Genomic DNA, 11,264 nt, shown 5'->3' on the forward strand with positions numbered 1-11,264 from the left:
GTGCTCAGCTGTCCGCTGTAGAAGCCAGGCTGACTGTCAGTGAGAAACAAGTGCAGGGACTGTCCAGTAAGTATTTTTGATCAAATGTAATGTATGTCCCACCTGGTTATGTAATACCTGTTGTACCCATCCATCCATCCGTCCGTCCGTGTGCGTGTGCGTGTGTGTGTGTGCGTGTGCGTGTGCGTGTGTGTGTGTGTGTGTGTGTGTGTGTGTGTGTGTGTGTGTGTGTGTGCAGGGTTGGGAAGGTTACTTTTAAAAAGTAATCCCCTACAGGTACACGTTACTTTGCTAAAAGTTTTAGTCAGTAACATAATCCAATTACCACAATGTAAAAGGTAACTACTAGTTACTTTTGGTTACTTTTGGATTACTTTTAAGCAAAACTCTATTTAATTACCTGTTATTTAATTGATAGCCAGACAAGAATGATGAGCGTATGAAGACAGAATTTTACTTACTGCACTCAAAGGACGACTTCCCCACTTTTCTTCACCACTTTTCACCACTTACGGGCAGCAGCCATTCACAACTGGTAAAAACAAACGTAGCCCAGCCCTACCCTCCCCTGACCTTTCTTTGTATTTACCTACTGTATGTTTGTATCTTTTTTATTTTTTCCCCCTTTTTTCCTAACTATATCTACTGCATAGTACTGTGTTCTATCCGTCTGTCATTCAATGTTATATGAGATACTTCAATGGTTTCCTATGGAAATAAGCTTAGTCTTTTCTAGGATCTCCTTTTAGTAGACCTTGTACCAGTGAACTGTACCGTCATGAAACTGTACCTTTTCCTATGCAAACTTCTAATAAAGTCTTCAATCAATCAATCAATCAATCAATCAATCAACCTACAGTATCTGTGAAATAGCACATTTTGTTTCTACTCGGTCTGTGTCTCATAGGAGGGCTGTGGGCAGTTCAGAAACCTGTCTACCATGGTAGACATCATCGATGGGGAATCCAAGCTAATGTAAACTGCAGGCTTTCTATTCCTGAAAAGTTGCCATGCTATAATGGAAGCCATTGGTCTTGTGATAATACAAATCTAAATATTATAAAATACTGGCAGACAGGTTTTTGAACCGCCCACAGCTCTCCTAAGAGACACAGACCAAGTGGAAAACATGTTTGCTATTTTACCTTGAACATTAGTGAGGACCCATTATATGAAGATAGGTTGAAAACTTAAAGTCGTCCTTTAAGTACTGTCCAATTTTGAGTTATTTGTACTTTATGGTTATGGAGTATTTCCAATTTCAAATACTTTTACTTCTACTCCACTACATCTCAGAGGCAAATATTGTACTTTTACTCCACTGTATTTTATTATTATTATTATTACAAATAGGCTACATAACCACTTTAGCCCTATTATATAGGCTATATGATACAGTAGGCCTATATTTGAAAAACCAGTAAGATTGGGAAAGGAACGCTTGTTTTAGTTCACCTTATGGGCCTCCCTGGAAGAAGCCCATGTCTCAGTGGTAGAGCATTTGACTGCATTGGTCCCACGTCTCATTGTTCCTCCATTGTTCCCATTAGTCCCACGCTGGTGAATGCTAACCTGGTGAATGCTACTATGCCTAAACCTAATCCTAATCCTAACCCTAACCTCAGTAAAACTATGCCTAAACCTAACCCTAACCTCAGTAAAACCCTAATCCTATTATACATAAAACATTATACTTTTTCCAAGTATTTTTCTTCCAGTGGTGGAAAAAGTACTCAAAATGTTTTACTTTTGAGCTAGATATTCCACTTTCAACAGGGAAACAGGGGAAGGGCTTCTCTCCACACATACACACCCTTTGTAACTTCAAACTTCATTTTAACCATGATAGATTCATTAAAAACACCCATTAATTTTTCTGGTGACTCATACTATCCTCCTAATATGTGAGCAGGCCGTGTATTTATCCATAACTTTTTTCATTTATTTTTAATAATTATTTGGGAAAAATGGAAAATATGAAATACAAAAAATACATTTTAAAAATAAGTGAAAAAAAAAAGTTATCGAAAGGCCTGGAGGGCCTGGTAACATTTACATCAAATATCTAAATATTGAATCAAGCAAATTAAAAACTGTTCAGGGTGTTCAAAAAAGCTTGATTAGATGATAAAATTACCATCATCTAATTGAAAAGTGAAATATCCCTTTAAGTAACAGTGTCAATACTGCAATGTAGAAATACTCTGTTACAAGTAAAAGTCCGGAATTCAAAATGTGCTCGAGTAAAAGTACAAAAGTATTGGCATCAAAATGTACTTAAAGTACAAAATGTTTGCAGATCTACAAGCTCACAACGCGGTGCAATGAGAGGCATTGTGAGCTTGTAGATCTGCAATTCTCATATAGCCTAGGCAGGCCTGGAATTTCGTCATTTTAGGGGCAAGGCCAATTGGCCTTCTAGTGTTGTCAATTAGTACCAGGGCAAGAAGGCCATCATTAAAACAATGATCTTAAGTCCACGCCATAATTAATGTAGCTTAAACGTTAAGTTTTAATGTAATACCTTTCAATTAAATAAATATCAAGTAGCTGTTTATTTCTGTTTTGCCATGTGCAGTGGTGTAAAGTAACTATGTACATTTATTTAAGTATTGTACTTAATTGTTTATTGTAAAAAAGAAATCGTGCCCTGGTTCATGTTTTATGGACCCTGGTTATTATATCACAGTCTGGGAGCTCGGAACTACCTTTACTTTGTGGATACAATTTCGGGAAAAGTGTTTTCTACCTAAACGTTGGAGGCGTTCTCCCCCCCATGGGGAAATCTTTATAGGACCTCGTCTCGGAGCACAACAGTATGCAGCGACGAGTGAGGTTCTATATGGGGCTACGTAATGACTGCAAAATCGCGCAGAGGAAAAACGGTAAAATGAAATGAATGGATGTCCTGCTGTGGGCGCTGGGGCACCACGGCCATGTATGGGCATGTATGGGCATGTAATTTTTCGAGGGGCACACGGCCAAAGAGAGGGGCAACGACGGCCATGGCCGCCGTGAAATTCCTGCCCTGAGCCTAGGTATAAAATTGGTTTAAAGTTGTTACTGTATGTTTTATGATATTATAATTTATATCTGCAAAGTAACTAGTAACTTAAGTTTTCAAATAAATGTAGTGGAGTAAAAGTGCAATATTTGGATCCGAGATGTAGTGGAGTAGACGTAAAAGTAGGAAATTGGAAATACTCAAGTAAAGTACAAATAACTCAAGTGTACTAATACTTAGTACTTAAGTAAATGTACTTGATACTTTCCACCACTGTCTTCTTCCATACTTTTTCCACCACTGGCATTACACACAATACACACAATATGCCCGCCCGCGAAGGTACAGATGGAACCAAATGGACCAGTGGTCCATTTATTTACACCCTTGCAACTTAACATATTGCAACCGTCTTTCTAGCGTAGAATCAGCAGAATTTTGTGATCCAACTCTCGATAACTGGTCTGGTTGTCCGTCTGTCTGTGAGAATCAGTAATGCGGTAATGCATCGTGATCGAAAAGAAAATAAATCTCAAGGGTACAAATGGAACCAAATGGACCCCTGGTTCCATGTATTTGTACCACTGTTACGACTGCCCCTCTAGGGCGGAGGAGCGCAACATAAATGCGAAGGACAACGACTTTCCAAAAAAGGATTTATTTTATTATTTTTTTTAGCAGAGAAAAAGATCTCTATTCTTGCTTTTTTCAAGTGTCAAGATAAACTTCAGGGTGCAGGTTTACAAAAACAGAATTACTGACCTAAAAGAAAAGATCCCCAAACTAAACCCTTTAAATAAAAATACAATTACTGACCCTACGAAACTAACTAAAGAATTACAAAAATAGAAGAGCAACCAAAACAAAATGACCAAACACCCCTGTGTAGTTAAATAATAAAGTGAACAATAATAATGAATGAAGAATAATAACAATAAGTACACAACTGAGGTTGAGAGGGTTGGAAACTTAAGGAATACTGAGGTCTAACAAAACTAAAGAACAAATGTAGGCAAATAAACATACCACAAACTTACAGAAGTAAACCAAGGGCCAAGGCAAACAAACAAAGGCAAACTAAGGCAAAACAAAGAAAGGCTACATGGGTGGAAGGCGAGAGGAATTGAGCCTCTGCTGCACACAAGCCGTCTGTCCTCCACTGTTGTTAGCTCAGAATGGCACTTTTGAAGAAACAGCCTCAGAGGCACAGCCAATCCTGGCCTGGGCGTTGACCGGAACATCGAATAGGATGGTAAGGGCAGGTCTGAAGGCAGGGCCTGGCAATCTATGGTCAATCAGTCAATCAGCCACCTCAATCACACTGGCACCACACCCAACTCTCCACACTCTGCATTCACTCAGCACTCATCCTCCATTCACCACCTTTAAGGGATAGAAAGGTACAATTTAACCCAAGCCTCAATACATACAGGTTCCAACCCACCATAAACTAATACCATAACATTTACAATAACTAAAATAACTACAATAATAATAATAATAATAATACGGCTGGCCGTAACAACCACCCGCTCATATAACATAAGTTGTTGAGATAATTATGCTCTCAATTGTATTTATGAACTCCTGCTTTGTAGTGCTTACTGCAAGTCCTTATTACCCTGTCGTATACAGTATAAGTGCGCAGTCTGCGCACTTAATAAATCTGTCTCAGTTTGTTTGTCAACTTTTTACGGCTATTTTGTAAACTTTTTTTAGCGAGAGTACAGGGAGTACAGTAGCGGTGTGGTGTGACGTCATCAACAATATTAGCCAAACAGAGAGCCTGATTTACCTTGTTTTTGCGTGTCATAACAGTTTTAAGACTTCAAGATGATACTTTTTGTTGCAGTTCTGTTGCGCCTGGACTGTGAGGGAATCTCCACACAGAGTGGTGTGTACACCATCTACCCCACTGCTGCACCTGTCAAGGCCTACTGTGACATGGACACAGATGGAGGGAAGTGGACAGTCATCCAGAGAAGAGTGGACGGCACTGTGAACTTCTACAGACCCTGGGCTCAGTACAAGGCTGGGTTTGGAGACGCATCAGGCGAGTACTGGCTGGGACTGGAGAACATGCATCTCCTCACCAAGAAGAAAAAGTATGAGCTGAGGGTGGACATGGAAGACTTTGAGGGAAACACAGCGTCTGCCTCTTACTCCTCTTTCTCTGTGGGTTCTGAGGCTGATGGATACAGGCTGCAGGTCAGTGGTGTGAAGTAACTATACATTTACTTAAGTACTGTACTTAAAGGGATATTTCACTTTCATTTTATCATCTAATCAGGCCTTTGTTACTACCCAGGAGAGATTTTAATTTGCTTGATTCAGTATTTAGATATTTGATATAATTTTTTTCAGACACACCCCTTTCCTATACAAACCCTTTGTAACTCCATTAACATTATATATATATATATATATATATATATATATATATATATATATATATAGATATAGATAGATAGATAGATAGATAGATAGATAGATAGATAGCTTGGTGCCTTGCATGGTTTCCACCGCCACCGGTGTGTGAATGTAATGCACATTGTAAAGTGCTTTGGATAAAAGCGATATATAAATGCACCAATATAAATTTTCCCAAAAAATGCAATGTTAGTTGAAAAAACACGGCCAGCTTCTACTCCACAACATCTCAAGGACAAAAGTAAGCAATTTACCCCGAGTGAGAGGACATTATGCTCTGATAATGTCCTGTGTGAGGGGGTGATCGGACGAGGCGAAGCCGAGTCCGATAACACCCTCACACAGGACATTATCAGAGCATAATGTCCGACCCCGAGTGGTAAATAGCTTTTCTACCACTTTTTTCCGTATACATGAAAGAAAACACATAGTTGTAACTTGCAAGGATATTAAGTTACAATCATTATTGCCTATAAAACTTCCGCGACGACAGCAAATAGTTCCACAAACAACATCTTCTACTCACCACCAGATGACGCCAACTCCATGCAGAGAAAGATGTCTAGCATACAGCTAAGCTAACGTCAGTTAGAAGGACCGTTCCGGCCGTAAATAGAGGCTGTTCGCTTCCAGAAAGGCATAGGTTCAGAGAAAAGGGGCTTTAAAGTTGGCGGATTGCATTGGATCCAAATAAATCGGCGACGTCGTACGCACGTTAGTAAACATAGGACCGCTACGACCGTCATATGTTGGTTGGGGGAAAGGTGTTCCGACTACCTCCTGAAGTCCCCGGATGTACACTGAGGCGCATTGATCTCGTCCTCACACAACTGCGGCGGTTGTTCTGCCATAACCTCCGGAATTTAGCCAATCAGAATCCAGTATTTGAACATGTGACTAGAAAAAGTGGTAGAATTGTAGTTTTACTCCACTACAATTATTTGAACACTTGTGTTACTAGTTACTTTGTGGATATTGATTATTATTACAAAACATAGCCTACTGTAGTGTACATTAACCACTTCAGCCCTATCTAGACTTCGGCTATTTGAAAATAGACGATCTACAATCTCACAAAGTGTCCTGATGTGATTTTGTAGATCTGCTATTTTCAAATCATTGTACATAGTGAATCAAGCAAATTCAAATCTGTCCAGGGTGGTCACAAAAGCCTGATTAGACGATAAAATTATGTTTTTTTTTAGGTATTTGTATTGAGTATTTCATTTTTTCACAACATGTCGTGATGTGAGCTTGTAGATCTGCTATTTTCAAATCATTGTATATATTTTGGCGAAAAATGTAACATGTACTTTTACTCAAGTAAATTCCCAATAGCAGACTTCTACTTTTAACAGAGTATTTTATTGCATTTCAGTATTGGTACTTTTACTTAAGTAACAAATGTGAGTACTTTTTCCACCACTGCTGCAGGTTGCTGGCTTCAGGGATGGAGGAGCAGGAGACTCTCTGACCTATCACAATGGAATGAAATTCTCAACCTTTGACAAAGATCAGGACGAGTATGGCACCAACTGTGCAAGTACGTTTTCTGGTGCATTTTGGTACAAGAGCTGTTATCATGTTAACATCAATGGTGTTTACAAGCGGGGAGGGTCTATTGGTGTATCCTGGCGCCACTGGAAGGGTAGTGATTCTTACTCCCTGAAGGCTGTAGCCATGAAGATCAGACGTGTTCCTTAAACATGTTCAGGTTCACATGCATAGATTTGACAAGCACAGCCGTGGTATAAAAGGCATGATGCAATATTTACTCTTTTTCATGGTTTGATTTGGTTTTGTTTTCTTTCTTTTTTTAATTCTTTGGGATTCTGTGTAATCCTAAACTCATACAGTAGATATCTGTATTGTATCACATATTATTACAGTGGTGACCCGCTGTCCTCTATGGCTCTTAAATCAATACATAATACAAGCTGTTAAACGAATAAAGAGATAAAGACAGAGACAATGTTTTTTTTTTCTTTTTTTTTTCATCCTGATTGGCTACGACTGCCTTCTAAAGTTTGCGTATGCGACGTGACGATCGCTTTGATTAGGGAGTCTTACTAGTATTAGTGATTAATTGGTAACACTTATTTAAAGGTCGGTCTATATTGCATTATAATCACATTTATTGATTTATAAGGCAGGGGGGGGGGCAACTGTTGTGTTGTTTGAGAGCAGCTGAGTCAGATACAACAGCAGTGACACAATTTCACAAACACGTGTTTTGAGGAATTGGAAATAATCAACATAATGACTAAACTCTGGAAGAAGAAAAGGGAGTTAAAAGCAACACCAACTAAAATGTCTACACTGCTAAAAGGTTCAAATGGAAAGTTGTAATGTGATCTAATGAGCTTAAAGGTGTAAAAAGTGTGGGGAAGTCCCAGCTATACAAGGGAAACGGTGCATTAATGTGAAAAGCAGCAGTGGGCATCATTAGACGTAATGACAGATACTATACAGATGCATGTACATAACGTGCATGGTTTAAGGAATAAAGATTATGCAGTTCAAAGTAACAGATTGTACAAACCTGTTGTGGTATTTAGTCATAATAATACTATTATCTCCTCTGATGGGGGGAAACCAAAACTGTTACTTTTCAACATTCAAATTCAAAAGCATCAAAAGTAGCAGATCTACAAGCTCAAAAAGCGGTGCGTTTCGAGCTTGTGCAGCTGCAATGTTGATACTTTTGTTGTGTGACGCTGTAGTAATATGATCAGGTAGGGTCAGAGGTTTACAGATGGTACAAGTGGGTGAAATGACTTGTTTTACAAGCAACCATCATTTATACTTTTAAGAAAGGTGGAAAGAGACAGAGAAAGGAAGAAACAGAACAAAAACATACGTAAGAAATATACATACGGTGCATTACGTGTGTGGTGGGAAAACTGCAGTGGTATCAGACAGTTTAGACGTAATGACAGATAATGTACATACTGTAAGGTGCATGGTTTTAAGGGGAAAAGACATTTAAAACAAGACATTTAAAAGCATATATATATATATATATATATATATATATATATATATACCAGTAAGACTCCCTAATCGGGAGATAAGCGACCGTCAGGTCGCAGCGTGATTTTAGGGCAAAATGTGTAGGAGCAGTGTCCAAAAATGTGGTTCAAAAAATCGGCCTGATGGTGGCGCTATATGGGACATCCATATTGATGAGATGAGTGTAGACATACTGTGTACCGATTTGCGTGATTTTAGGGCAAAATCTGTAGGAGCAGTGTCCAAAAATGTGTTTGAAAAAATCGGCCTGATGGTGGCACTATATGGGACAGATCCATGTTGATGACATGAGTGTAGACATAGTGTGTACCGATTTGTGTGATTTTAGGGCAAAATCTGTAGGAGCAGTGTCCAAAAATGTGTTTTGCAAGAATCGGCCTCATGGTGGCGCTAGAAGAGGGCCATGTGAGAAATGAGGGGTGGGGTCTCCGCGTTGCCTTGGCGGACGAATAGGTACCGGCCCCGGCTCTCCCGGACGCTCCTAGCCCGAGTTACGGCATTTTATGTGAGCTGCAGTGGAGGGAGTCCTCCACTGGGGGCGCCACCACTTTGGCATCCGTTCTGGAGCACCAGGAGTCGGTGGTCCCCGGGAATTCCCTGTGAGCAGCCCCGTTGGGGTGTTCATTTGGTCATTTTTGCACATTTGGTCATTTTTTACATCTGGGGGTCCCCCAGGGACCTGGGGGTCCCTGGAGCTCCGGGGGTCCTTGGAGGTTGTAGTTTGGCAGGCAAGGAGTGTGTGTGCAAAATTTGGCATGGATCGGGGCAACGGTTGCGGAGATATGAGCAGGGCAATAGTGTGACGTGTGAGGTGTGACAGACAGACTGACGGACTGACTGACTCACAGTTTGTGGAGGTTTTGATAGTAAGTGCGACCTGACGGTCGCAATTAGGGCTGGGATGCGATTAAAAAAAGTAATCGAATTAATTACAGGCTTTGTAATTAATTAATCGCAATTAATCGCATTTTAATCGCATATTAATATTTGACCCGAGAAGCATTTTTTTTTTCAAGTAAAACACATTTAGTTGTACGAGTGAATCAACGAGTGAGTTTTTAAAATCTAATCCACTCGCATCCACTGGGCCAAGCAAAGCACTCTGATCGGCTACTTCTCCCTTTGCGTTTCTTGTCTCTTCTTGGTTGGTGCATCGCTATGATCGGTATGCCCGAAACGGAAGGTTCAACTTCTGTGGTGCAAAAACTAAGTGCGATTAAAATGCGTTAATCTTTGTAATCGCGTTGATTTTCTGTAATTAATTAATCGCAATTAATCAGTTAAAGTCCCAGCCCCCCCATTGGGTGGAAACCTTGTATATTCAAAACAGTTACTTTTCAGGTTTAAAATTCAAAAGCATTAAAAGCAGCAGATCTACAAGCTCAGCTTGTCTTTCTGCTACTGTTGGTGCTTTTGAGTGATGCTGTGGTGTGATCCAAGACGGACAACAATTTACAAAATGACACAAAAAGAGTTAGAATATGAAGATAATAGTTTTCTGCCTGACAACAGTGATATAGACAGAATAATAATGGTGTGTCATCAGGACAGTGTGGTGACAGGAAGGATCAGTGCTTGTTCAACAGTCATGGCAGACACTGACCTATCACATCACTGTTGTCAGGCAGAAAACTCTATACTCCTATTCTATAATGTGTGTTTTGCTTTGTTTTTCGTAAATCAATTCTCTATTTGATCAAGCCAAAGCGTCACGCAAGTATCAAAAGTAGCAGATCCACAAGCTTGAAACGCGTTATTGGTATTTTTGAATAGTTTTGGACATGAGGTTTCGACCACATAAAAGTACCACAAATCAGTAGTGGAAGTAGGCCTACTCTTTTTTCTTTTGCTTAAGTAAAAGTATGTAGCAATTCCACTATAGGCTACAGTATATAAAAATACTTGTTGCTGGTCAAATTTACTTGAGTAAAAGTGCAAAAATAATTGGCATTAAAATCTAAGAGGCTAATCTAAGATTAAAATCTATGTGTACGGTCTCATTTAGACAGAAAGGGTTGGGTCAATAGAAGTGAAGTGTGCTGTATCCATCCACTATCCCTCATTCTATCTAGGTCATCCTCAGACGAGCCCTCCATCGTTGTTTCCAGTCATCTCGGTTCTCCATACATCTGGCCAGCTCATTGGTGTTCTGTGTCCCTACGTCTTCCTTGAGTATGTCCACGTATGTTTTTGTGGGACGTCCTCGCGGCCGGTGCCCGTGTGTTGGCTCCCACAGTACCAATTTGCTGGCTGGAAGCTCCTGGTGTCTTTGGCAGTGTCCTGCTAGTCTCATTCTTCTGGTGGCAATTTTCTCGCTTACCTTTGGTATTCCCTCGTACAGGCTCTCGTTTGTAACATGTGCACTCCTGTTGATGTTGAGTACTGCACGCAACATTCTAGTGTAGCACCCGTCTAGAGACTTCTGCAGGGTTGGCTTCAGGGTCCAGCATTCACTGCCATAGAGGAGAACAGACTCCACCGTTGCAAAGAAGAAGCTAAGTTTGATTTGGCGGGGGAGGTTAGAGTTCCATACACTGTTCATGCCGTTCAGGGCCCTCCAAGCGAGTGCCTTCCTTACTTTAAGGTCTTTCTCAGTTGAGTCGACCCATGCGCCCAGGTACTTGAAGTCCTTGACTTCCTTCAACACAGCTCCTTCTGTTGTTGTCAGAGGTGAGTGATCAGGTAGGTTATAGGTGATAACCTCAGTTTTCTTAGCGTTTAGCCTGAGACCAACTTTGGCACACTCTATCTCCACCCTGTTCAGGAGTTCTTGTGCTTGTTCCATGCTGTCGGAGAG

At 40.3% G+C, this 11,264-nt stretch overlaps 1 protein-coding gene across 1 annotated transcript; it reads left to right on the forward strand.

Annotated features, from left to right (window-relative positions):
• Positions 1-4,837: 4,837 nt before the first annotated feature.
• LOC308284014 (microfibril-associated glycoprotein 4-like) lies at positions 4,838-7,138 on the forward strand (the record flags this gene model as incomplete). Its single annotated transcript, XM_080724536.1, has 2 exons — positions 4,838-5,226; positions 6,883-7,138. 2 exons carry the CDS (start codon positions 4,838-4,840, stop codon positions 7,136-7,138), a joined length of 645 nt encoding a protein of 214 aa, XP_080580662.1.
• Positions 7,139-11,264: the final 4,126 nt, after the last annotated feature.

This window comes from Nannobrachium achirus, assembly GCF_963921795.1.
Source record: "Nannobrachium achirus genome assembly, chromosome: 4".
NCBI classification, from domain to species: domain Eukaryota; kingdom Metazoa; phylum Chordata; class Actinopteri; order Myctophiformes; family Myctophidae; genus Nannobrachium; species Nannobrachium achirus.